At 37.7% G+C, this 26,853-nt stretch overlaps 1 protein-coding gene across 1 annotated transcript; it reads right to left on the bottom strand.

The window, feature by feature from the left end:
- Positions 1 to 16,034: 16,034 nt before the first annotated feature.
- On the bottom strand, positions 16,035 to 26,601 carry gask1b (golgi associated kinase 1B). The gene is made up of 4 exons (XM_085131937.1): positions 25,490 to 26,601; positions 24,358 to 24,575; positions 22,679 to 22,905; positions 16,035 to 20,101 (listed from the first exon to the last, which is right to left on the bottom strand). Exons 1-4 carry the CDS (start codon positions 26,373 to 26,375, stop codon positions 19,894 to 19,896), a joined length of 1,539 nt encoding a protein of 512 aa, XP_084988063.1. The 5' UTR covers positions 26,376 to 26,601; the 3' UTR covers positions 16,035 to 19,893.
- Positions 26,602 to 26,853: the final 252 nt, after the last annotated feature.

The raw sequence follows: 26,853 nt of genomic DNA, 5'->3' as shown, positions 1-26,853 counted from the left end.
GGATGTTTGGTGAGGGAATGTTTTCAGTGAAAAATAGGCAAAAATATAGGAATTATATGCTTATGTTTTTGAACCCTTTTACATTACTTTTGTTAGTTCATTGTTTTACATTCATTTCCACTAAATAATGTGACTCTGTCCCCAGAAGCTAGGATCTGGGACCTAGTGCCCCCCTTGCGGAGCACACCCCATCATATCAAATCATATCATCATATCCAAAACTCCATTGACTTCACCAACAAGGTCCAGAAATTTGATCCAGATGAAACCATAGTGTCCTTTGATGTGGTCTAGGTCGTCACTTGCATTCCTACACCTGAGGCAGTGTAAACTGTCAGAAAACAACAACAAGACAACTTGGCTGAACCAGCAAAACCAGCTTTACCCCAGCAACCAGCTCACATCAACTCAGTGGATAGAAACATAAAGTTCACCAGGGAAAACACAAAGGATAACAGTTTGCCATTTCTGGACTGTGCTCTGCGCATTGAGGAGAATGGAAACCTCAGCAATGAAGTTTACCAGACGCCCCCACATACAGACACAGATACCTGCTCTTTGATTCCCACCACCATCTGTAACACAAACTTGGAGCAATCAGGACCCTGGAACACTGGGCAAAAGACGTTCCCTCCAGGCCAGAAGGGAAAGAAAAGCAGTAAACACGCGTAAAGAAAGCTCTTAAAACATGTCGTTATCCCAGTCGGGCTTTCATCAAATCAGATCCTTGGATTGCCATGACCTCAATGACTGAGACACTTCACAGACATGTCAGCTTCGTGTTCATACTGAAATACTAAGAGAAAGATCATATATGTGTCCTCATTAGGATATTCATTTGTGTTAATGTGTGGGACTTTAGCCTACAGGTTTATATTATCAAATATAAATTATGAAACAATGCATTTCAGTGAATTATACAGAGAAATTACAAGTAAGTAGTAGTAGTATAAAGTAATGTAAACAAGTATTGCAACAAATTACTTTCTCTTGGAAGTAATTGAGTAACATTACTCTAAAGTTTCTCTTGAGAAAACTGTTTTGTTTAATACATATTTTTCTGAGTAACAACTCAAAACTGATCTTATCTTATCGACTCAAAAGTAACAGAATATTTTACAGCTTAATCAGAAAAGCTGCCTAGTATACTTAGAGCAAATCACAGAAAATGATAGATGATACTGTAACTATCATGCAAGGGAGAAGCACAGGATTGCTGAAGAGCTAAGACATGTAAATGAAACATCTTGTTTGCTGTGCAGGTGGGAAGAAGCAATCTCATTCTGACTGACATGATGGATGCTCCCCCAACAAATCCAAGGTTAAAGCCCCTCCCTGTGCCATGTTTAGTCCCCACAGCTATGACATCTTTCTTTCTCTCATCTGTCTTCTTTCCTCTGTGCATGTATGTGTATAAATTACAATGTAGTAAAATCTGCATTCTGTGCATATGTAGGTACTTTTAGAATTACCAAGGTTAAATCACCACTCTCATACCTACAACACAGGTACCTTAAAGAAAAATAGGATTTTATCATTTTTTTATGCAGGATCTGAATTTAAATGTTTTCTTGAGTTCACAAATTGACCTTCATCTATCTGTGCAATCTAGGTGGAAAACTAACCACTTTAAGACATTTTAAGTGTAAGATGCAGCAAATAATTTTGCATTATTGAAACTGTTATTTATGGGTTTATATTTTCGCATCTTGCTGATGTGATGTATAATTTAATATATAACAATATACCTTGTGAATATTTTGTTCAAAGTAATATGGTTTTGCCATTCTAAGCACGAAACTACTTCAACTGCAAACCTTCAGCTAAATTTTCAAAAGTTGCTGCAAATTTGGAAGCCATAATTGTCCCATATGTTTACCCATGTTTTCTGAGACTTAAAGCTACGAGCATGCTGACCTTTGCCCATTAGTTTAAAGACAAAGCTGGAGCTGATGGACTATTATTTGTTATCATCTGGTACTCATAATGTAGTTTGAGTACCTTACCAAAACAAGCTAAAATTTATAGGGCAATAATGTTTACAAACTGGTTGTGCTCTACAACAAAGGCAAGAGATCCTCTGAGTCAGTCGACTTCTTCTGCTAGTATCCATGAACTCAAATCTTTAAAAGATTTTCATTCCAGCACTTAAGATTCTTCAAGATGGACCAAAGAGGGAGACTACCCATCATGACAATCTATCAAGCAGCCAGCCAAGAATCATAAGAATTTAATGGGCACATATGAAGTCCTTAGGCATCAAGTTTCCAAGGCTGTTAATTTTTAGCCAGTAGGATCATATATGATGTGTCCTTGAGCAACATGCTGTAAACTAACCTGTAACATCATTTCAAGATATGCATCTTTTTTTTTTTTGCTTTTTCTTTCCATGCTCAACCTTTGTTGCTTTGTTTCTCTCCAACTCAGCAAAGAAGGGGAGGGGGGGGGGGGGTAAGCATTTTCAGAGAAAGGTTAGAAATGTGAAGTGAAGCATTCAGCCATTGTCAGTTTGTCACTGTCAGCTGTGCCACCAGAGAGCTGTGAGGAAGGAGTTTGACACAAAGAGGTCGAAGTATTTCTAGTTTCTCATCTCCCAAAAGAGGAGGCATCATGTCAGAAAACTGCATGAGCAGCGAGACAAGAAAGGCAACACTCTGTGGGTGTAAATGATGCATTTTTCATCACACGGTGTGTGGTGGCCCTGTTTAGTTTGGTATGTAGAACATGACACTGGAAGCAGTTGAGACTGCGCTTGGCCACTAGATACTGTGTACACAATTATCTGGATTCATTAGGTAATATGGATAAAAAAAATCTACTGTATGCTAATTCTGGTATGTAAATGTGCTCTGATCTGGTAAAACAGATTATTGCCACTAAATATAGCACTATAATACACTAGAGAGTTTATTTTGTTGATTTATTGTGGAACATTACTGTATAGTTGACATTTCATGCTTGTGTGTACATTTTCACAAACTTTTCTCTTTTCACTGAAATGCATAACTGCATTCTGAAATATATACCCTCCCTGTGTCCCTTTATATTATTAGGTCTATCTGAATATGAATATCATGTGCTTTTGTAGGTTTTATGTTGAAGGAACGATGAACCTGAAACCTAATGAATCATGTGCACTAGTCTAATATGAGCTCTCGCCCAAAATTGTCATAAATTAACTAACAAGAAACACCTGAAATCAGTAAGACATACTTTTATCTGTCTTGGATGTTTCTCAAATGTCTCCCAGTTATAGCGAGTGTGTATTTATGCCTGGCAGTATATAGCACCATTAAAACCCTTACTTTCCTTGGTAATTACACAAAATTGAGATATGCATCAAAATATGGATGTAACCCTTAAAAATATTGATTGCGAGGTGTATAAACAGTAATAAATGAGTGATTGCCTTTAAGATCATTCTTTAATGTTTGCCACTGTCTCACACTGAATGCCCTTTTACATTTTGCTCTCAGTCTGTTTCATGCATTACGCTTGTTTCCAGTTTGCCATCCAGCCCCTGTAATAGTTTCCACATCCAGCTCTCTGCTAGGTTTTATGTTTAGTTGCTTGGTTTCTCTAGTTGTGATTTTTCCACCAGTTTGCTGGATAATCTATTTGACATATTTTGCTTTTTTTTTAAACATGTGTTTGCTTTGCTGTCACTCTGCCTGTAAGCTTCTCTGCAAGTAAACCATCATAAAACTCTTTCTGCCTGCTTTGTCTAATTTGCTAATGGGTTCTTCTCCCTGCTGTCTTGGTACAAACAGTGAGAGTTTTTGCAATCTTTGCATGTTGTGCATACAGTTAAATTATATATTTTCATATTGTGGTAACATAGTGAAACATGAACTCAGGTATACTAACTTTGTGTTATTCAAATGTTGCATGAATATACTCTGCAGTTTATTAAAATAAACTGCAGATAAACTGCAAGATAAAAAGGTTAGTTTTCCACACTGTGGTGGATTCAAAGTGCAGAACACTGTGTTGGACAATGCACGGTGGCTGTGGTGTTCACCTTAAAGCAGACAGCTCATAAGCTGGAGAGGAAATGGTCACTAACTAATTTAGAAGATCTTACCCAAGGTCTTAGCTAATTATGGGTCAATCTCCAACCTTTTATCTCAAAAATTCTGTGGACAATGGATCAGCGGACATCTTCACGGTGGCTTGGGCTCTTGATGCTAAAACAAAAGTGAGGAGCTGCACGGTGGATTTCGAGTAGAAATGTCTCAAGCTTCTCACAGGCAGTTTGTAAAATGTGCGCATCAACAAAGAGTGTCAAGTAGATAGTCCAGTTTATACGCAAACATGCACAAACTCTTACCTCCCGTCAAAACAACCAAAAGTAATGGGACAGAATAAGAACCATAAATCAAACTTTCACTTTTTAATATTTGGTTGCAAATCCTTCGCAGTCAATTACAGTCTGAAGTCTGGAACACATAGACATCACCAGATGTTGGGTATCATCCCTGGTGATGCTCTGCCAGGCCTCTACTGCAACCATCTTCAGTTTCTGCTTGTTCTTGGGGCATTTCTTTTCCTTCAGTTTTGTCTTCAGCAAGTGAAGTGCATGCTCAATTGGATTCAGGTCAAGTGATTGACTTGGCCATTGCAAAACAGTCCACTTATTTCCCTTCAAAAACTCTTCGGTTGCTTTTGCAGTATGCTTTGGCCCATTGTCCATCTGCACTGTGAAGCACCGCCCAATGAGTTCTGAAGCATTTGGCTGAATATGAGCAGATAATATTGCCCGAAACACTTCAGAATTCATTGTGCTGCTTTTGTCAGCAGTCACATCATCAATAAATACAAGAGAACCAGTTCCACTGGCAGCAATCCATGCACACGCTATGACACTTCCACCACAATGCTTCACTGATTGGGTGGTATGGTTAGGATCATGAGCAGTTCCTTTCCTTCTCCATACTCTTCTCTTCCCATCACTCTGGTACAAGTTGATCTTGGTCTCATCTGTCCATAGGATGTTGTTCCAAATCTGTTAAGGCTTTTTTAGATGTCGTTTGGCAAACTCTAAACTGGCCTTCCTGTTTTTGGGGCTCACCAATGGTTTACATCTTGTGGTGAACCCTCTGTATTAACACTGGTGGAGTTGACTTTGACACACATACACTTACCTCCTGGAGAGTGTTTTTCATCTGGCCAACTGTTGTGAAGGGTTTTTTCCTCACCAGGGAAAGGGTTCTTCGGTCATCCACCACAGTTGTTTTCTTTTGGGTCTTTTGGTGTTGCTGAGCTCACCGGTGCGTTCCTTCTTTTTGAGAATAATCCAAACGGTTGTTTAGGCCATGCCTAATGTTTTGCTATCTCTCTGATGGGTTTGTTTTGTTTTCAGTCTAATGATGGCTTGCTTCACTGATAGTGACAGCTCTTTGGATCTCATCTTGGCAGTTGACAGCAACAGGTAGCACAGTTGAAATGAACTCTGGACCTTTTATCTGCTCATTGTAACTGGAGTAATGAGGGAAGAACACACACCCGGCCACGGAACAGCTGAGAAGCCAATTGTCCCATTACTTTTGGTCTCTTAACAAGTGGGAGGCACATATGCAAATTGTTGTAATTCCTACACCGTTCACCTGATTTGGATGTAAATACCCTCAAATAAAAGTTGTCAGTCTGCAGTTAAAGCACATCTTGTTCGTTTCATTTGGAATCCATTGTGGTGGTATATAGAGCCAAAATGTTAGAATTGTGTCGATGTCCCAATATTTATGGACTTGACTGTATATAACACAAATGCTTTTAACTCATATTAAAAGGAATTCCAAGTTTTTTCTAAATATTTTAAACATTACTTTACATTTTAACATTTTAATTTTTTTTAATAAATAGTCCATATTCATATGTATTATGTTGATAACAACAACATTGATATCTGTAAATAAAAACATATTACAAATATTAATCAGGTTGCCTGCACCTGTCATAGACGTCCACATGATGTCCAAAAAATTATCAAAGTTCAAATGTTGTCATATTGACATCCTGTCACGATGAGTTGTGTGGCTGTCAGTGGCTGGACCCAAGTGCAGGACTCGGAGACAAAACATTAACTTAAACGGCAGCTTTATTTGCTGGTGAGACACACTTGGCAATACATAAACAACAACTTAAACTAACTAGACTGGAGATGCAAATGACTCTAACCTGAAGGTAGACGACAAAGAATACGCACACAACAAACGTGGAGGACGCAACAACTGGTAGGGAAAAACACAGAGCTGAAATACATACTGAGGTGATTAGGGAATGTTAAACAGGAGGGAGACACAGCTGGGAGAAATTGGGGCTAACAAGACAGGAGGAGCAAAGCTGGACATACTGACATAAGACACAATCCTTCAAAATAAAACAGGAAACAATACACAAGGACGCAGACTAAGAAACACAGACTTAACACGGGCAGAACTAAACATAAACCAGAATAAGCTGGAACATAGAACATCATCATCAAATAGATCAAGAAAATAACCAAAAATACAAAATCAAACTAAAACATGAAAACTCTAAATACTGGGTCAAAACTGGCCCAGAACCGTGACACATCCAAGTTGGGTCATGGTTTGATGTCCAAATTTTGGATCTGAGGGTTTGGTTTTTTTTTTTTTTTTTTAAGTATTCTCTTCTACTAATATTATTACTGTATATTATTATATAAAAATAGCTGATTGAAATGACTTTCAAGGAGCTACTATTTACTTTTTTAAATAACGTTTTTACTTTGCGTACATTTCAGAGCCTGTTTTTCACTTTTACTCTTAACTCTTACTCTTAACACAGGTACAGGTATTTGTGCTTCTACCACATTAGAAGCGTTTTTCAGGTGTTGACAGGTCTCGGTAGATCATTAGTCGGACACAGCTGTATCTCTATCACAAAGACTTGGAGAGGGTAAGCGTTTCTCCTCAAGAGATTAGATGAAAAAAGATGAAACACTGAAGAGGAAGAATTTACAAGATATAAAGAGAAAAAAATAACCTAATGAAGCATACACAGCACTCATGTACACAAGTGTCTTAGAAACAACTTCTCATATCCAGTGTTGCTATGGAAGCAATGTTTGACATGCAAGAAATAATTTATCACTGGTATGACATGGTTTAAATGGAGATGGAATTTTTTTTGTTTTTGTTTTCTTAAATCATCTAATCTAAAAATTAGAAGCCCAGGAAAAATGTCTTTTCAATATACAGCCTACATGATCTCAGTTTCTGATCTCAGTCTCCTTTTTACTATTAACTGTATGCAGAAAACATTTAGTCTCAAGGCTCCAGTCTGACAACTTTTTGATTGCTTTTAATTATTGTGTTTGTCACAGTCTGCAGGGCAGACCGTGTGGGGTGTGTGTGGAGGACCCAGGTGCAGACACAGGCGAGAAGACAAAACTAAACTTGAACACAAGGTGAGACTTTCTTTTGGGGCTAATAGTCACAAGTATGAAACAAGGCAGAATGAGCAAAACCGAAACACATGCTGGGACGACTAAAGTGTGACGACTATGAGAAAACTGAAAAAACTGCAACTCTGACTAACTATGGCTTATAACTAAGGCTTTAACTACGACAATAACTGGGATAACGACTAGGATAACGGTGACATGACATGGAGTAGGTAGCACAGACAACGTGACACACAGGTTGTATCCCAATTCAGGGTCTGCAGCCTTAAAGTACGCAGCCTTAACGGTACTCAAAGACCGCTAAGACCGGAAGTGCGAGGCTTGTGAAATGGGACGGTCCGTTGTGCTGCCCAGGTTGCCTAGCAACCATGATACTAACAGCTGGAAACGTTTCATACAGCTTTGTTTGACAGAAATGAAGGAGAAAATCTTTTGTTCGTTCGTTTGTTTGTTTCTACGTGAGCTTTGATCATTCTCTGTAAGATTAAGGTCAGCCATTGAACGGTGTATATTTTAAAGTAAAGGCTGTAAAACCAAGTTAGTACAAACGTCACTAATGTCACATAACTGTGCCGACATGTGGCCAACAGGAATGTTTTAATGTTCTTCGTTATTAAACATTTGCACATAAATAAGTGACATAATATTCAGTACTTACTTAAAGTTTACTCTTAGGCCACCCTTCATCCGACGTTTTTTTTTTCGGCAAAATTATCCACACCCACCACCGCGCTATGCATTCTGGGATATGATGGGCCACGAAGTCTATACCGCCACATCCTTAAAATTCAGGGAAATGAAGGACGCAGTTGAGGGCCGCATTTCGAGCAGCCTTTGGATTGGGACAGCCTTTGTTGCATCGCTGTGACGTAATCGGCCTTAAAATGCGGCCTTTAAGGCTGCAGACCCTGAATTGGGATACAGCCACAGACTAAATACACAGGAGGTGACGAGGGGACGGGAAACACATGGGGACACACCTGATACAGATTAGTGTTTTGACACCAAAGTGAAACTAAAACAATGAACACAGAGCTCTTTCAAAATAAAACAGGAAACATGGAGGCTTAGATATGACAACATAAGCTTAACAGACCTGAATCACATGACAGACTAGACAAGAAACCAAACACAGAAACTAAGTAAACATATGATAAACAATAGCTAACCTTAACCTCCACTAAAACCTAAATAAGAATAACACACAAACTTATAATCACCAACCTAACATGAGAACCTCAAAAATACAGAATAAAACTCAAAACGTTGGGCCTGACCCAGCCTGTGACAGTGTTTTGGTGTTTATTGGTTTAGTCTCCCTAGTGTCTTCTTGTCTTTTGTTTAAATCATCCCCATGTAAGGTGTCTCCCTGTTTAAGTGCTGCTTGTTTTATTTTGACAGTCCATTGTCTCATATCTTGTGTTTATTTTATCTTCCTTTTGTCATTGTCCTAGATTACTTTTAAAAATTCCCCAGGTGTTTCAAGTGCCCCAACTTTACTGCACTGAGTATTTTTCTTTCTTTCCTAAATCTTAACACAAGAAACTTGAAGTAATTTCTCAGACAATGGTTTACACTCTGCAAGAGGAGCAGCAGTGGATGACACCTGAAGTTTATTGTTTCCTATAGTTTTCCTATTTTCACGTTTAGCTTTCCTGTAAACCTGTGAATATTTAGCAAAAAATTGCCATATTATCATCAATAAGAACTTGGCTCATACAATTCTACACCGATTTCATTTTGTTGATTTAAACCTTTATAATTTGAGTTGATTTTCCTACAGTATGAGACAACTTACATTACACTCATCCAACCACTAGAGGGTAGCAGATTAGCGCTTTTAAATGACCTGACACTCTTCTCAAGCTTCACAGTTGTGACTGTAATCACCTCATTCATAAATCCACGCATCTACTCAAGTGAACATTCCTGTAATTAGTGACCTTTGAGAATCACTGTAGCACCTAATAGCCTACTTTAATAACATGGCCATTATGATGGCTTCTTATCCATGTAATGACATTGGAGCATTTATTAAATTACATGTAGCCACGGTATTAGGGACAGGTCATCTGCAGATCTAAATGCAGAGCCTGTATGAATCTTTTGGGTGGAAAACTCCAACCTCTTCTGAGACAGTTCAACTGCAATTTTTCATTTCTGTGGTGCTTGTAACTTTCCCTAGGTGGCACTGTTTTCCTGTGCTCAAGGCAGTTATGCATGTTCATACTGGAAAAGACTGTTTTTAGACTGTAGAACAACTGTATACCACTGTTGCTGTGCTATGTTGGTCTCACTGTTAAATAAAAATGTCTTTTTGGCATTGCTTAATGCTCAACTATATGGAGCACACGTTTCTTTCCCTAAATGTCAGACTCTGTTCAGCCGGGGGACTGAAGTCATACAAACTTGCCATCATGTTTTTGAATTAGCTGCTTACTGAAATGTATCAGCTGACTGATAACAGGAAGTTTCTGTTTTAAAAGAGTAGAATAAATTGGTAGAGAACAACATACAGGTGTGTAATCAAAAATACATTTAATTAAGAACAAAGAAAGTTAGACATGCAGTCAGTCCATCAATAATGAGTGGTGTGTTTGTATATGTGAATTAAAGAGTAACCCAATCAACGCTCATTTACCTGGAGGAGAGAGGCAGATTGAGACAAACAGGGGGGGAGCCCGGGAAGAAAATGAGACGCAGAGAGCATAGTTCTGATAGAAGTCAAGAAGTCATGCAAGTTTAAAAATAGACCTCCAAAATAATAGATCTCTGAAATGCACCTAAAACCAATTCTTTATTTAAAAAACAGCAAAGCAATAAGAAATCACCAGACTCACAAATCTCAGAGAAAAAGAAAATAACAAATGCCACTGGGATAGATTAGCACAGGACAGCTTAGAGATGTGTGTGTTTTTAAATCATTCTGATGTATTAAAAGTTGTTGCATTCGATTCATTTGAACCAGCAAACTTACACTGGCCAGTCTGTTTATGGTTAAACAACTTCTGAAATACTAAGCATTTATCTTTTTATGTTTGTCTTGCCTTATGATGTCAGTGAGCCAGACTACATGACCTCTAGCCTGAACCTGCCCCGCCCTGAGGCTGAGCTCAGTCATTTCCTTGTCCTGTTCTGTGAGTCTGCTCAACTCAAGGCCAGGCTGTTCCTGTTTGGATTCCACAGCAATGGGTAACATTCACCATGGAAGATTTTTTTTGGAGCGTTGCCTCGGCCACAGTGGTGCTGCATTTTTTCCTCTTCCTTCTTCATGCGGGCTTATGAGGAGATGCCTGTTTGCCCAGCTTGTGTGGACTATGAAATGAAAGCTGTCATTTATGATAGGATGTCAAATATGCTGGTGAAACCGTATTTCATCATGTTTCAAAAGTGTCCATTTGGTCTCTGAAGCATTTCCAGTGCTGTGGAATGAAAGGAGTTTTCAAACAGCCCTGGATCATACAAAAAAGTCTCAGTAAAAGAAGTGAATAGTTGTCAACAACAGTTTTCTTTTACCAGATGTCAACAGTCTTGCCCACTGTTAAGGTGTATTTGTGGTAGTTTGTATTTGGAGTTATAAGTTAGTATAAATACAACCCATCTTCACTCAGTAGATATGTCCAAGAGGTGTCTAAAAACAAGTAAATTTAGATTTTAATTTGCACTTGTAATTATTATAATTATTATTTCTCTGTAAATGCATGTATTTCAGTGATTTTTTATGCATCTCACAAAGCTATTCCTGTGACTTCCATCTGGTTTTGAGTGAAGTAGTCCTTTCACTGCAATTATAATACAAGTACCTGATTTCTAAGTTTAAAATAAGCTTTAAGGAAGGATAACAGCTTTAATCAAGCTGACTCTTAGAACTCAAAGACAGTGACCTAAAGAATAGAAGCATTAATGTTTTATTTCTTTCTCTCAGACTAATCTTAATTTATTTCTTTGAAAACAGTCAAAACTGTGGAGGGAAAAAAAGGATTTCATTCCCCTTTCTGTGATAAAACATGCTCTTTATCTCTGCTGCACATGATTATTAAGTCATTAAATTATTCTGTTACTGCCATTTTCTTTGAAAACATTTTGCAAGAAGCTATTAGCAACTGGCGAGTTTAGATTTGTGGCCTCTTTATGTCTAAAAGACATGTGCAGTGACCCAGGCCGAGGATTCACAGTGTCCATTTATGCATGGTCCGGTTCCTATTTAGCTCTCTGCCAGAATAGCGTCTCCTTCATAAGGATTAACATCCCAGGACTTTATTGTGTTAGCTGTTGTCTTTCAGATTAATGAGTTAAAACAAGACCTCTGTTATGGACTTTAAATAAACTCCTGCTTATGTACTTAGTGCACTGTTTCTCGAAAGCTGGTGTTTCTTAATTGTTATCACTCGACTAATGAAGAAAAACAACAACTCAGAAGTAGAAAGCAGAAAATGAAATCATACTCACAATGCGTGGAAAGGTTTACTGATAGATAAAAGTCAGTACAGTAGATTTTTGGTCAAATAACATAAAGGAAATGCAGCTGAAAACAGTTATAAAGAAGTGATCCACAGTTTTATGTGAGCCCCCCTTTTTTCTAATGACTCGTCAAAATGAAGCAATGGAATGACTCAACTTGGAAAAGAGTTTCATCACTCTAGCTGCCTCGCTGTTACAGAATGATCCCCAGTAAATCACAAGCCCATTCTTGTCACTAAATCTTTCAAACTAAAGTGGAACTTACCAAGTTTAACTGCAATGTCTCATGCAATGTTGAACTGCACATTGTATTACTTGGCCTGACTGTGCCGGTATTGTCATATCTCAAATTAGGTATGCTGGTGGGAAAAAAAAAAAGTTAAGGCAAAGTTATTAGTAAACATTATAGTCTGCTCTTATAACATTATAAATGGACTTTTTGTTACCAAACTTGTTTAAAAAAATCAATTAATTAAGCAATGACAAACGATAAGAAAAATGAAAGATAAAACATCAGACTCTGACCTAGAGTTTTCTGGGGAAACTGTTTCTCTGTAGTTTGTGAATATGAATATGAAGTTTGAAAGCATAAGCAGTCAGGAAGCCAAAAAGCCAAAGAAAATCAAAGTTGTCAAAGATGCAGCCAGGGGGGAGAAGTGGCCTTCCAAGTGGTCCAGTTTGGCCTACTGGATAGCTTTGCAATGTGTGAAAATGGCAGTGGAGTGGAATTAAATTGCTACCCAAAAATACTGGGTTTTATTTTTCTCAATAAAATGCCAGCATTAACATGCAGGAGGGAAAATACAGGACAAGTTAAAGGTTTGTAAAACTAACAAACGGGTTAAAGATGTTCTCATCATAAAGAGTGATGAGAACAGAAGAACATGAAATAGTTGAAATCTCAGTGAACCTTCTGCTGTCTGTAATTTTTAAGCATGAAGTGAATATTTTAGAAATGTAAATACACTTCACACTTTTCGCTATTGCAGAATGCTTTGATGTAAATATATCAATATATAAATATATAGTATAGAACATATGGTATACGATAAGAATGTACAGTAATCACCTCTCCCTGCACAGCTTCAGATCATTCAATAGGTTGTGAAAGAGGGACCACTGGAGTAGGTGAGGGATATTTGGTGCTTTTTTCTTTAGGCTGTTCACATCTTCAATCAGTGCCTACAAATGTTTGCATCAGCTTCAGAGAAAAATACTGTTGTCAGTTTTACAAAGCAGCTTTTGTGAGCCTGCTTTAGACTTTACAAGTTGTTTCTTTTACTCCCACTTGTCTGGATGTTTTCCGTCAGAGATGGTGGGTTGAGTGTTGGTCACTGGGAGATGGTTTCTGGGTTTAAAAATGGGACACTTCTCAAATTGGGAACACTAAAGCACAAGTAATGACAGGCTGCTTTTTTGCATATTTTTTTTCTTTTTGTATTGAGTGTAGATGCATATATATGAACCTTACTGCTAAGATTGTCTGACTTTGAAGGTAGCTATTGAGAAAAATGGTAGCTGAAGATGTTCTCTGGCGTGAAACATGTCATTTTGGTTTGAAATGAAGGTTCTTTTTGCCAGTTGCAAATATTTTAGAAAAGTGAACACCACTGTGATGTGTTGCCAAACAGAGCACAGGACGTAAAGAGGAAACGCTAAGTAGCAGTGTAACACCAACCACCAAGTTCATGGAGTCTTATAAAAACCTTTACTGTGTGCATGTTTTTCATAATCAGCAAGTGACTCATTAACAGATCTGATGCTAAATGCATGTGGCTTTGATGGTCCTACATTATCTTCCCTTCCTTATTGGGGGCCTAAAATGTAAATAAATAAATAAATAAATAAAAATCCCATCAAGTGTCAGAAATCTTAAATAGCATGAGTAATCAATCATAGTGATCTCATTCAGACTTTATTACATGCGCTACATGCCACACCTCTCTCATCACAAGCTGTCTAAATATAGAATGTGACATATCCAGCCCATGACTGCCCCATATATCTCTGAGAGCAGATGTTTGAGATGCCAGTCCATGGGGATGCCTCACCCCAATTCTCTAGCATGTGCGTTCATCCCTTTAATCTGGTTCCAGAGCTTCAGATTTCTCTGCTCAAGTTTACACTTCAACCAGCATGATGACTTTTCATTTCCAGCTACACTTTATAAAATCTGCACCAATCGTGTATTCATTAATTGTAGACTAATCCGTCTGTCAGCTACTTAACCTAACTGTCTGTAATTGACAGTCTAAAAAGACTCTACTTAAATCTCAGGTGACATTTGGCAAGGAGCAGGGTACACCTTGGACAGGGAACATAGAGACAGACAAGTCACACTTGCACCCACAGCATGCATGTTTGCACTAATCCCTGTACCACTGTGTCACTACAAATGTCACATTTTAAAGACCAAAGACAATGCACAATAAAGGAAGATTAAAGCCTTTACTGCACTTTTTGCAGAGAGGTGCTAAGATACTACAGGACTTCAACACAGGTTCACACGGCAATATCAAATTATTGTTGCAAAAAAGCCCCTCTCAAAAACTACCATCACATCATTCAGTTTCTGCATTCATCTAACCAACACACAATGATTTGTATTGAAAGATCAAGACTTTTTGTGATTCTTTTTTTTCTATAAAACCATGTCAGCCTTGCCTACAAGTAGCTGACTGTATCGAAGCAATAATGCAGCAAATCTTTCTTCTTCCCAGGGTCAGGATAAGCTAATACCAGCATTAGGTGTACAGAAAAAAAAGCTCCCATTACAGTTGCAAAATAAAATCGGGGCAGGCAAATGGCTGCAGAGGCTCTCATGTGACTGACACTTGGATTGATTCCCCATGACCTCAGATGTCCTGCTCAAATGACCTTGAGCAGCAAACTGAATTTAAATCAACGCCATGGGAAACTGATCTGTCACTGCACTGCTCCTGACCTGCAAATCTTCTTGAAAATTAGGAAGATAAAAAGTAAACAGGAAATGTAGAGCTTATATATGCATCCCAGAGCTGATTTCTTTTTCTTTTTCCTGGGGCTGGCAGCACTGTGATTCTATTCCATATAATCCTATCTGGATGTTATCAAAGATAAACCTTATTGCACAATAGGAAGCTGCTCACTTGTTTTTTTCCTCTTTGACAGGAAGAGGAAACAGGAAAAGAAAAATGTCCAAATTCACCAAATGGAATTGGAAGTTTCTCAGCCATTTTTCTCTTTGTTAAATGTGTAAAGGGATCGTTGACAAGTATCCAAATCACCACTAATTAAACTATTTCATTTGGTTTCATTCTTACCTGACAGAGACCCATCTAAGTTTACATATTTATATTTGAGCAACAGTGATAACTCAAAAGGAAGATTTGTTTTGCTCACTGACTTATTTGTGCCAGAGGGTTATCGAATTACACTATTTATTTCTTAAAACTAAATGGCATAAGTGACCACTAATGCGCTGACTGACACGGGATAACAAGTTTGGCATTTTAATAATTAGCTTTGCACAAAAGCTGCAGACATAACAACAGGAAAAACTATATTGTTTGGAAAATAGCTGAAATAAACTGAAGTCTGCTTTAAAATGAAAAATATAGAGGAGTAAATGTCAGTACTGTGCTGAAGCTGAAAAAGAATTTATGAAAGGAGATGGATGTTTTATTGGCTGACAAGTGATGGGAAATTTAAACACTCAGTGTGAGAGTGTAAGACTCGTAGGATGAGATATTTCCAGTCAGGACAGCTGAGTTAAATCCTCTTGAACTTTTTTTTTTTTTACCAAGAACAGAATGTGATTAGAAGATCTTGGCAGCACGCCAGTCCTGTAAAAGAAGTTTGTACATGCTGGTAAAGTAATCAGAAAAGACGGTGGTTCTTTGTCACGCTTTGTGCACGAACCATGGATCTCCAAGCAGCAGATTGTAAGTATTTTTGGTGAAGGAAGCAAGTGTTGGCATGACTTTATCTGAGATATGTTGGCATCTATTCAAACTTTCTTCTTAATTCTTTTATCAGCATAAGGAGAATGTCCTTCACCAGTGGTAGAGTCAACATGGCAGGAGCATTTTGTTGTGTCTATTGGCTTTTGTGTTGAGGTAGACAAAAGTGAGACGATCCGTTGAGTTTTCTTGTTATCGCCCCATGAGTGTTCCCACAGTAACCTCCCAAGTGCTGTCTCTTAGCACAATGAAGTGCAGTGTAATGCTAAAGATTTTGGGGATACTAGAAGACATAAAAGGGTTATTAAAAAGCTTGCAATAGATAATAAGATTTGTAAGCCTTAAATTACTTTATTCATTTTGCTTGGAAACATGGTATTAGGAACAATAGGCTTGGTATAAATGTTCCCCAAAATGTCATGGGGAAATGGGGATATATGTCTGCCCATAAAATGTCAAGTAACTCAGGAAAAACTGTTAACCTGGTACAAATGGCTTACTATTCTAAATTACAAGGTGTAAGCTATTGGAAACTAAATATTGGCTAAATATGAAATATTTAACCTCCTAGGACCTGCCGTCCACATATGTGGACATCACATTTTGGGTTATTTAGACCAAAATACTCAATGTTGCTCTACAACGGCCTGATATCCACTTACGAGGACATTATACTGCTACTGTTCTGTCAAATAAATATCCTCATACGTGGCTCTTATTTTTCTTAAAAACAAAAATAAGGTAAAAAAAATCTGGTAATTCTTTGTTTTTACATTCATCAGGCCCCAATATGCCCAAATAGCAAAGAGAAATTAAAAATGCATGCTGTGGAAGAGTTCGGGTCTTAGGAGGTTAAAGTCAGACTTCAAATTATGAGATGATCTGGCGGGATGGCAATGGTTTGTTTTATATTTAGTTTAGGAGGTTTTTTGTTCATTTTGTTTATTTAAATTCAGTCATATCACAATTGCTAGTGGGCACTGAATTTGTATTTACATGTTTTAATTTTATTTATTTATTTTTGACACAGTCAGAGGACAGCAAGTGCTAGAAATGAGAAAAGTGATGTCATCGGGGTTGATCCAAGGTCACAACAATAAAGAAGTCTTCTGTTGGGATCTTGTTTTTAGCCTGGCCTGCCAGCAGCCAGCTGGGCACAGCTTCGAAGAACCATTTCAAATTATTCTCAAATTCCATACCCCCATGGAAACAAGAGGAAGAGAAAACCCTTAACTTGTGATAAGGAGAGGAGGTGAAGCCAGAAAATGCAACTTTAACATAAACAGAGCAAAAAGGTTGGTTCACACAGTGTAAACAAGTGTGAACCTGACAGAATAACGTTATACATTCAACAAGTCATTCCTGAAGATAAGCCTTATAAGCTTTCCTAAACCTCTGCACAAATGTATTAGCTAATTTAAAGCACAAACTGTTTCTCCATGTGTTTGTTGTTACTGTGAAAAAGAAACGTAAATGCTTTTTGGCTACTTGAAGAGACTTTAACTTAAGAAGCAACCTGTAAAGGCTTGATCTGTATTACTATAAACATGTTTTTGTTTTGTACACTTATATTACCAAATGTAGGTACAGGAGCAAACTGTCTCGTCCAGCTCTTGCTGGAGGGGTTTTTCTTGGACTGGACAAACATCCAGAGGCATAAAACCCACTGACAAACGAATGCAGGTGCAAAGGGTTAAAACAACAGCACAGTGAATGCGAGGCACGAACAGGAGAAAATAGCCCACAGAGCCCTATCGGCTCTATTTCTGAGAGCCCAAAGAATAGTGTTTACAACAGCTTGAAAAGCACACTCCACACTCTGGATCAGATTTCTGTGCCACAGACTATTTCTGTCTGGGCCTGATTGATATCAAGTAGAAATAGGTAGGAAAAATGCAATTGCTGATAAATGTTATAGATTAAATGTTATTATGATAACTCTTTGATTGTGGCTTTGTTATCTAAGACAAAATCATTTTCAAACCATATCTATAATCACAGTAAAGCATAATTATGTTTATGCATAACTCACTCAAGAAATATAACTCTATCAGCAGTAATTACTTTTATTGATGTATCCCATGTTCGAATTGCACTACAAAATACAAAAAGAAAGCACAGTAATAAATAAATGCATCAGTACATCACATTTAAAATAATAGTGCATATACACTCATGTGAAAAAGAAAGCTTTCTCAGGACTATGAAAAACTGAGTACACCCTTACTTCCCAAGGAATTAAGATGGTGAGCAGCCTCCAGGTGCTGCTAATCAAATGCACTTGATTAAATGATCATCACCCAGTGTCACCACCATTATAAAGGCAGAAGTTCCTAGTCTGGAGCATTCAGATTTGTATAAGCACAATGCCATAATCTTGTATGTTCATGACCTGTTTAGAATGATTGGCAGGAAAAAAGCCTTTTTCTTCTAAAAAGAGCACATCAGCACAGCTGAGGTTTGCAAAGTTACATCTGAACGAATTACAGGACATCTGAAATATCTGCACCAAGTAAAAAAACATCAGGAGAAGCATTTCATACCAACCATGAACTACCAACTGTCATGGTGATGGAGGGGTTTTGGTTTGGGTTTGTTTTGCATCTATAGCAGCGATCCCCAACCCCCGGGCCACGGACTGGTACCGGTCGATGAGTTGTTTGGTACGGGACCGCAAGAGTTGAGGCTTGGGTGTGAAATTTATAGTTTTTAGGGGTTTTAGCATTTTTTAGCATTTTTTTATGGCTTTTATCGTTAACTCAGTTCCCCTGGGTCTTTCCCCATGTGTTACGAATAAATCTTTTTTTTTTTTACACTGGTGCTGTTTTTTTGTTGTATTTATCTGCGTCACCTTAAAGGCCGGTCCGTGAAAATATTGTCAGACATAAAATGGTTTGTGGTGCAAAAAGGTTATGGACTGCTGATCTACAGGATTTTGGATGCAACCTGAAATCACTGAGTGGCCCTGATCACTGTCTGTAGAACTGGCAGCTTGCACATCTGAAAAGGATGTTGGACAAATGTTCCCATTCAGGGGACCCATTTTTACATAGAAGGCCTTGAATGTATAAGCTAAACTGCATAATGCATCTATTACAACAGAATGGTTTTGTATTAGAAGAGACTGGGACCTGAACTGGCCTCCCTGCAGTTCAGACATTTCACCAGTTTAAAACCTAAAGTACCACAAGAAGACCCAGTGAAACATGGCCATCTCTTAAGTTTTGGAGGGATGTGTTGTTGTCATCAATTTCAACATGAGCTAAAGTTTTTCTTAAAAATGTTTATTTTCTCAATTTAAACATTGATGCTTTCGATGTTCTATTGTGAATAAAATCTGTTTTGTTTTTTAGATCTAAAACTTATTTATTTACATTTAAAGAGCTTCCAACTTTTCTGGAATTAATGTCGTATATATCAGAAAGCATTAGTCCAAGATTTTTGCTGCAACTTTCTACAAGGTGAACTATAGGGTGTACTTGGTTTTTCACAGAAGTGCATGGAATCCTGTAAAAACTTTTTTCGTCATCATTATCATTTTATGACTTCAATCTTCACTTGATAATTTATAGTCACTGTGTCCATGCTCTAATTGTGACTATAAGTGCCTAAATAACTGGAAATTATAGGCAAGGCGAAGCTTCTTATCTTTTGTAAAAATAAAAATAAAAATAAAAAAAACTAACAAAAAACAAAATAAGATTGTATTCAAGGTACACAAAGTAAAAAACAAACAAACAAAAACTCATTAAAGTCATTGTTATCAGTGCAGTGTGGGTTGTGTGACCCTAATTGAGCATCCGGCTACTCAAAGAAGCTTTAGCAAGTCCCTCATTGGAACTATGACCTTTTTTATATAATGGAAAATAAAACATCAGAAAAATTTCATTTTTCTAATATCACATAATTATCTTTGACAAAATCTCAAGCTATTGTGATATAAATTTAAAAATTGTCACACATCTGCTATTATTCTTATCCCAACCAACCTATAAAATGTTCGAGCATAAAGCCCCAATGTCTTCTAAAAGATTTAAAAGATTTATGAAAGATTTATCTTCATCACACATTCATTGATATCACTTTGATCCCATGGGCATTGATGTAGGTGAGGAGGACCTTTGCTCGCCTCTCGATAACATCAATTAGCTTGTCAATGCCCTGGCGACCCCCTTGGCTTTCCCAGTATGTCTTGTCAAGGAACAGAGATTGGAGAAGCTTTTCCCTCAGTTTTCTGGTTTTCAGCACAGACACAGCTTGCTCTGGAAACCTAGAAAGGCATAAGAGGAAACAGGAGGAAGTGTAGTCACACTGTAATACTGTGCAGATTCTATACATTAAACATCCATTCGCTTCCGCTTTTCCTTTTCAGGGTCGCGGGGGGTGCTGGTGCCTATCCCAGCTGTCATAGGGCAAGAGGCGGGGTGCACCCTGGACAGGTCGCCAGTCTGTCGCAGGGCCAACACAGAGACAGACAACCATTCACACTCACATTCACTCCCGCATTCACACCTATGGGCAATTTAGATTTTTTAACTAGCCTATCCACACAAAGTGCATGTGTTTGGACTGTGGGAGGAAGCCGGAGTACCCGGAGAGAACCCACGCAAACATGGGGAGAACATGCAAACTCTAACCATGTAGCTATTTATATGTTATTTCTAAGCCCAAACTCCCCAACAAGTTTCATCACATCTGACTTTCATTTTTGCAGAATGGAATTAGGTGCAAATAGGCATGTCCAAAATGTAATTCTTCATAGATATGGTAAACATAGGTGGTGACATTGCGATTTAGCTAAGCAGTTCCTGCAGTTCCTCTGGTCTGAAGATGCCAATGATAACAGAATGTTTCACTAAAGTTGACTATTAAATAAATTTGTGGAAGTGCCAAACCCATAAAAAATAATTAAGAGATGGCAAAATTAAATGTCTGTATTTTATACCAAGTGGTTATGACAGGTTGTCTTTGTACATCAGCAACCTTGAAGTCTGAAATGTTTTTGCTTTTTTCCTTCTTGGCAGTAAAAACTGCATTTATACAATCACATAACTGGAGGTTTGTGTAACTAAAACATCACCTGAATCAAATGACGGGTTACTCTTACTTTTAGCGCATGGATGGGATTTTTTTTTTGACATTTAAATTGCTTTTTAGTGGGTAAAAGCTCCCTTCATACAAATGAAATGAAAAGTGAGAACCGTATATCATGTGAAGCAATTAGTTGCAGCAGTCAGGATTAGAGGGTTTTGTTGTTTTTTGTTTTGATTTTGATGGAGCACTACGTATAAGTAAATTCCATCTCATGTGATTTCAACAACAAAACAAAGCCTGTCCTACTCTGTACGAGATGACTGTGAATGAACAATGCTAAAAGTTAAAGTGGTGCTCTTACTTAGAGATAGTGTTTTGTGATTTGACTTTAAGGTGCAGTTTTTGCCTGTCTAGAAACAAGATCCACCAGAGCCATGAACAGGCTGCTGTTTATTAAATGAGTTTAGATTTTTACGCGTTTATATTTTTCAGATAAACTTTGTATCATTACTGCTCAGAATTCGCTTTGAATAAAATGTCAAACATTGGTCATTTTGGCTTTGAGAAAAGTCAGCGAGATAACACCTCTTCTGATCTACATGAAATTAAAGATCAAGTTCAAGTTCAAGTTCAAATTTTATTCGCCACATGCAGGTTGCCCTGCAGTGGAATGAACCCGCCCCCGACCTTACACACACAACGCAGACATCACATGGAATTTAGAATTTAGCTTTTATGGCTTTATCTTACTTGAATGCCAGAATGGAAGGTTCACATGTCCAGATTCTCTGCTGTCTCCTTAGCGAGTCCCTGATTTATTGATCAAAAGGATGGATGAAATGAAAGGGATGCCTATGGAGCGTACGTTTACAAATCCACATAGACCTGTGGTGCAAAAAGCGATGTGTTCTCATCATGGGACGTGTAATAATGCAAAGGATGTCTTTTGGCATGTGTTTCTTCACAAACTGCACACTCGACCTGCAAACTACCATTTTTTTTTTAACATTTAAAGTATTGTAACATTCTAAGTTAGAATTGAAAATTTTAAATCATAAAGTACACTTTTAACTTTAAAGTTTAAAAATTCACAACCTGCAGTCACTGATTTGTGTATGGGTTGGCCAATTACTGTGAACCAAATTCAGAGTTTCCCAGATCCCAGATGGAGATTTAAATATGCTTGTTGAGTGTGCTGGAAATTTTCAAATATGTTGTCAAGGGCGGAAATGAGAAAAACAGCTGCTGAAAGCAGCTAAATCTAGACTGTCCATAGATGTTCCTATTCTGTGTGGACACTTTTTTATCTCAAAAAATAAGTACCAATACACAACTCAGGGTCATTGTTTTGAATGTTGTTTTGAATGTTGTGAAGATTTTTTTTTTTACAAATGTAGAAGACTCTCTGACAAATTTTTACTTTTAAACAAGTTGATCTATATGTAAACAGCAAACTGGATTTACACAATTACTTGTTGCTTGCACATTTTTCAGTGTGTAATCGTTTTAAAGACATTGAAGCTCAAACAACACTTGTAGTATAAACAGCAGCTTTATCACTCGAAGGACATGTTTCAGCCTCTGGCCTTTATTAGAGTCTTTTTCTGATATATAATTATTTGTAAACATCTGATTGAAATTAATTTGATCTATAGCTCATAATAAACAAATTATATAATCTATTTCATTAAGGGGATTAAAGCTGTATTTTAGGCTAGGAATATATAGTAGTAGGAATATATGTTTTTTTTAAAACATTATATATTTAAACAGGTTAATTAATTATTCATTCATGTTAATGCTCCAAACTTACTCTTTGATTCCCGCCAACAGCCTGAAGTCCAAGTTGTCCTCATTACGGTCAAAGAATCCCTTGTTGTTGGTGAAGACCAGGTGTCTGGGGTTGTGGCTCCTGTAGATGATGTTTTCTAGCTGTATGTGGTTAGCATCTTGACATTTAGCATGGTAACCCAGTTCAATGCACACATCCTGCTGCCGAGGCCTGAACCCACAGCAACCCTGGTCCAGGCGGTTGTTAATCTAAAAATACAGTTCACACATTTCTTCATTAAATGCTTGGAGATGATGTTTTGAGACTAAGAGTGCAGTTCAGAGTGGCATGCACAGAGTTTTCTTATTCAATGGGTTTTCTTTTGCGTTTTTATATTTTTAATGACAAAGGTAAGCACAGTTTTACTCTGAATGGGCTTACTTTGCATTTTTGATGATCTCTCTTTATCATGATCTAAATAATAATTTCATGAATAGATAACATTCAGCTGGCAGTGAAAGCATACAAACCTAGAGGGCTGGCAATTGCACTGACTCTATTGTACCACTAGTTTACTGGACATCAACATCAACTAGTCATGTAGACTGCTGAGTCACATGACTGTACAGGAAACTCACTTAAGTATATCAGGCTTCTCCACAGGGAATGACAACTCTATATTTAGCTACAGGCCTCATCCATTCTTAATCCTTTATGTGAAATCATTTGAGTCATGCAGGCTTCAGACAGTGCTGTCAGAGTAAGACAAGATGAAATGTCACACATAGATTTAGATGGGACTAAGTGCTGCTCACAGGCGTGGTTTTCTAAGGCCTGAGGTTTAGGGTAACCTAGATGAATAAGCATTCGTAAGGCTTTGAATTGGACAAAAATGAAATAGATCCTTATTACCTTGCAAACAAGCATCCATGCAGCTAATAGTACTAAAACAGAGCTTTTCCAGAGCTGTCACAGAAATACAAATGTTATTTGTAGCTTGACTTGATGAAAAAATTAAATTTATTAGTTATTCAAATATCTAAGACGATCGTCTGCCTCAACACTGTAGGGTGCTGGTGTGTTACATTTAACAGAAAACTCAATTGCCATAATAATAACAATAATATTAATAATAATAAAGTTAGACTAAAACTCATTGGAAGTTATTATTGGTTTTAAAATGTATTTTATTTGAAATATAAAACAAGGCATATATATATATATATATATATATATATATATATATATATATATATAGACATTTAGACATTTAGACATTCTCAGTTTCCTTTATCTCATGCTAGTTGTTGTTAGAGGAACTGTATGAGTTACATTAACTTTAGTGTGCAGGCATTTTGCTCTACAAAACGAGAGGTGAAGTCAGAATAAAAAAAAAAGTACTTTTGTGATAAGATTGGAGTTTCTATTCAGTTCACTAATGTCTTTGACAAGATGTTTTGTAACAATGAGGAAATATATGTGAATGATCAAAGTTGTGCCACCATGACCTCAACAGACAATTTAACTTATAAAGATTGTCAGTGTTTCCGAATAAGTATTTTAAGATTCGTCTGTCTACTTTGGTTTCTCTGTCATGATGATGGGTTAAAATTAGTAGTTCTCATAAAATGTGATTTACTGAGGCCTCCCATACAGGAAGCAAGAGCTTCCTGTTTGTTTTTCTTAATCAGATATTGGAGCACATTTTCTTTAACAGTTACCTGTAACAAAAAGTCAAACAGAGCAAGTTTGCTCCATTCATAGTGATGAATTGTAGAGCAGCCAGAATCAGACTTTGGGCTGATGTTTTGTTGCCAACATCTCTGTTTAAGGGAGTTCTGGTACTCCCCCCATGTTAACTTCAAACTGGTCAAACCTGCAGCAAGGCCTGCTGGGTATAGAGATGCATCCCATGACACAACTGGACAGGACTGCCCATCTAAAGAGGGAGGAAAGAATAATTACATGCTTAGATTTTAGCAGCTGTTTCTATTATTAACCAGAAAATGTCTATAAACACTTTTTACACTCGTGTTACCAGAACTTATTCCCTGCAATGATGAAGACTGTCCACACACTGATTATCATATTTGCACCTCAAGACCAAACAATGAACTAACTCATAGACATGTAAAAATATTTCTAAATGTATTATGCTAAAAATAAAAAGAGGCACAGACATTTCCCACAGATGGAAAAAATGGTTATGCAAGAAAATGAGGAAAGAGGACAGAGGTATCCTGTCACTAGCTGAATATGGCCCCAAAATCTGTTCAAACCCTTGTGCTGACACTTTGTGAAGTCATCATGTAAAATACATTATTTGTGCTATTTATGAAAAAGGAGGATGTTAGTACTTTTTGGTCCTCTCTTCCCCTGAATATGTGTATAAAATGTGTATTCCCTCAGTTTTTGTTCCTTCTTTACTATTAATGTTACAAAATGACAATGAGCAATGTGAATAATGTTTTTCCATTGAATATGAATTAGGATTAGGTAGTCTTGCTCAATGACTTAAAAAAAAAAAATCACATCCACAGGACACAACGTGCAGGTGAAGTTTTGGTGTCCACCCCCAAAGAACAAGGTTCTTCTTGATTCCAAGCCTGAATGAATCTGTATTTCACATAGACCCCATTAGTGGGTTAAGGTAACAAATAAACAGTTTTTATGGTATGGCTAATCTGTAGGTTGCAGTTTCTGTCGCTATATCAATGGATACTGTAGTGACATTTGCACAGTATTCTTAGCATGATAAAACCAGGCAATGTAGTTAGAATAACCATAAACAAAACCGTATATTTTAAACAAGTGTCAAAAAGGAAAACTTTGTCCATGTGCTTGATGACCTACCGTATAAAAAGCGAAACTTTCTGCTTACAGCTGGCAACGTCCTATTAAGTCCCAGCACTCTGTCCAAATGAAAAGCAAAAACCTCTGTGGTATCCACCGGGCTGTGGATGACTCCACATTGCCCTCCGCATACAGTGCTCGTTTTTGCGTGCTGTTGGTTCGCCTGTTGAACGTTTGCCTCACCCTCAAATATCAGAAGCGAAAGAGCGTCTCCACGAGAGACTTCTTTCATGCGCAAAACTTTGGCATCCGCAAGAAAGCGCATGGTTTTCACATCCTGTGCGCTGAACCATGGTGGCGGCCTTTGACTGTATATTCGAATTGAACTAATCTGAGAGTCTGCTTCTTCATGTTTATAAATGTTATGGCTTATATCCAGTGATTTATAGTCAACATCCATGGCTTCCTTCCTTGAAGGTATGGGTGCAAAATTGCGCTTAATTTGTACCGCATCCCCCTCCAAAGTGCGAAGTTTGTCCTGGGTAAAAGACAGATTGGAAGACTTATTTCTTCTCACTTTTCTCCTCACTTTGGGTCGGACTGTACCTCTTATATGTGCTGGTTTTCGACGCTTAGTTTTTAAGGTTATGTACACCACGTTGTAGCGAGTCGGGACTATGACGCTCGCATCGTTCTGCAAGTCTGGAGAGTGTGGCTGGCCATCGTTGCTCTCCAAATTATACAATCCACGGGTGTGCCGGTACTTCTCATCAATCCTTCGGCTCCGGTGCAGTTGCGAGTATCCAACTTGTGAAAACACAAAAAGCAGATAGATTACACAGACAGACGCAATTATCAAACTTCTTTTTGAAAGAGGGCACCTGCGAAAGTTGCCGGTCAGTTTTAGAATAGGGAAACTTAGCCAACAAAAGCCAGACTTCCCCATTAGAATTTATGTCATTATCACGACTTTGTCCTTTTTGCGACAAACTCTTACTGGGGAGGAGCGCAAAACTTCCGAGGATTTCTGTGAGTAGAATGGAGGGCACAACTGCGCAGTGAATGGAGGGTCATGCTTGGATACCACCCTTCTCGGAAATGAGAAGCAATTTAAACCTTATAGTTTTTTTCTCTCCTTCTCTTCAGGTACAGACTTGGCCAATGAGAGCCTAAATTATCAAGTTTTTGTTTTATAATTAATCATTTTAATTAACACACCCAGGCCATGTGATATTCAAACCTGATAAAGTGCACTGCAATATCTCTAAAGTTAACCTTTGATATTTCTAAGTCACTCTATCAAAATCCACATCGAAGCCCATTAGGGTACACCACAACTCCTTATGAAGGTTTATAAGGGGTAATGCAAATGTGTTTTTGAACTTACACGAGGTATAGACATATTTTACAAAAACTGAAATAAG

This window comes from Neolamprologus multifasciatus, chromosome 2, assembly GCF_963576455.1.
Source record: "Neolamprologus multifasciatus chromosome 2, fNeoMul1.2, whole genome shotgun sequence".
NCBI classification, from domain to species: Eukaryota; Metazoa; Chordata; class Actinopteri; order Cichliformes; family Cichlidae; genus Neolamprologus; species Neolamprologus multifasciatus.
The sequence above is the reverse complement of the archived record's forward strand: the minus strand, read 5'-3'. Positions and strand labels throughout refer to the sequence as shown.

Bases quoted from the DNA above. Each gene is read 5' to 3' on its own strand.
- gask1b (XM_085131937.1), bottom strand. From the start codon at position 26,375: ATGGGGAAGTCTGGCTTTTGTTGGCTAAGTTTCCCTATTCTAAAACTG. The intron at 22,906-24,357 runs GTAACTGTTAAA...CTGTATTTTTAG, and splicing joins TGTTTGACTTTTTGTTACAG to ATTAACAACCGCCTGGACCA. The intron at 20,102-22,678 runs GTAAGTTTGGAG...ATGCCTTTCTAG, and splicing joins CTGTTGGCGGGAATCAAAGA to GTTTCCAGAGCAAGCTGTGT.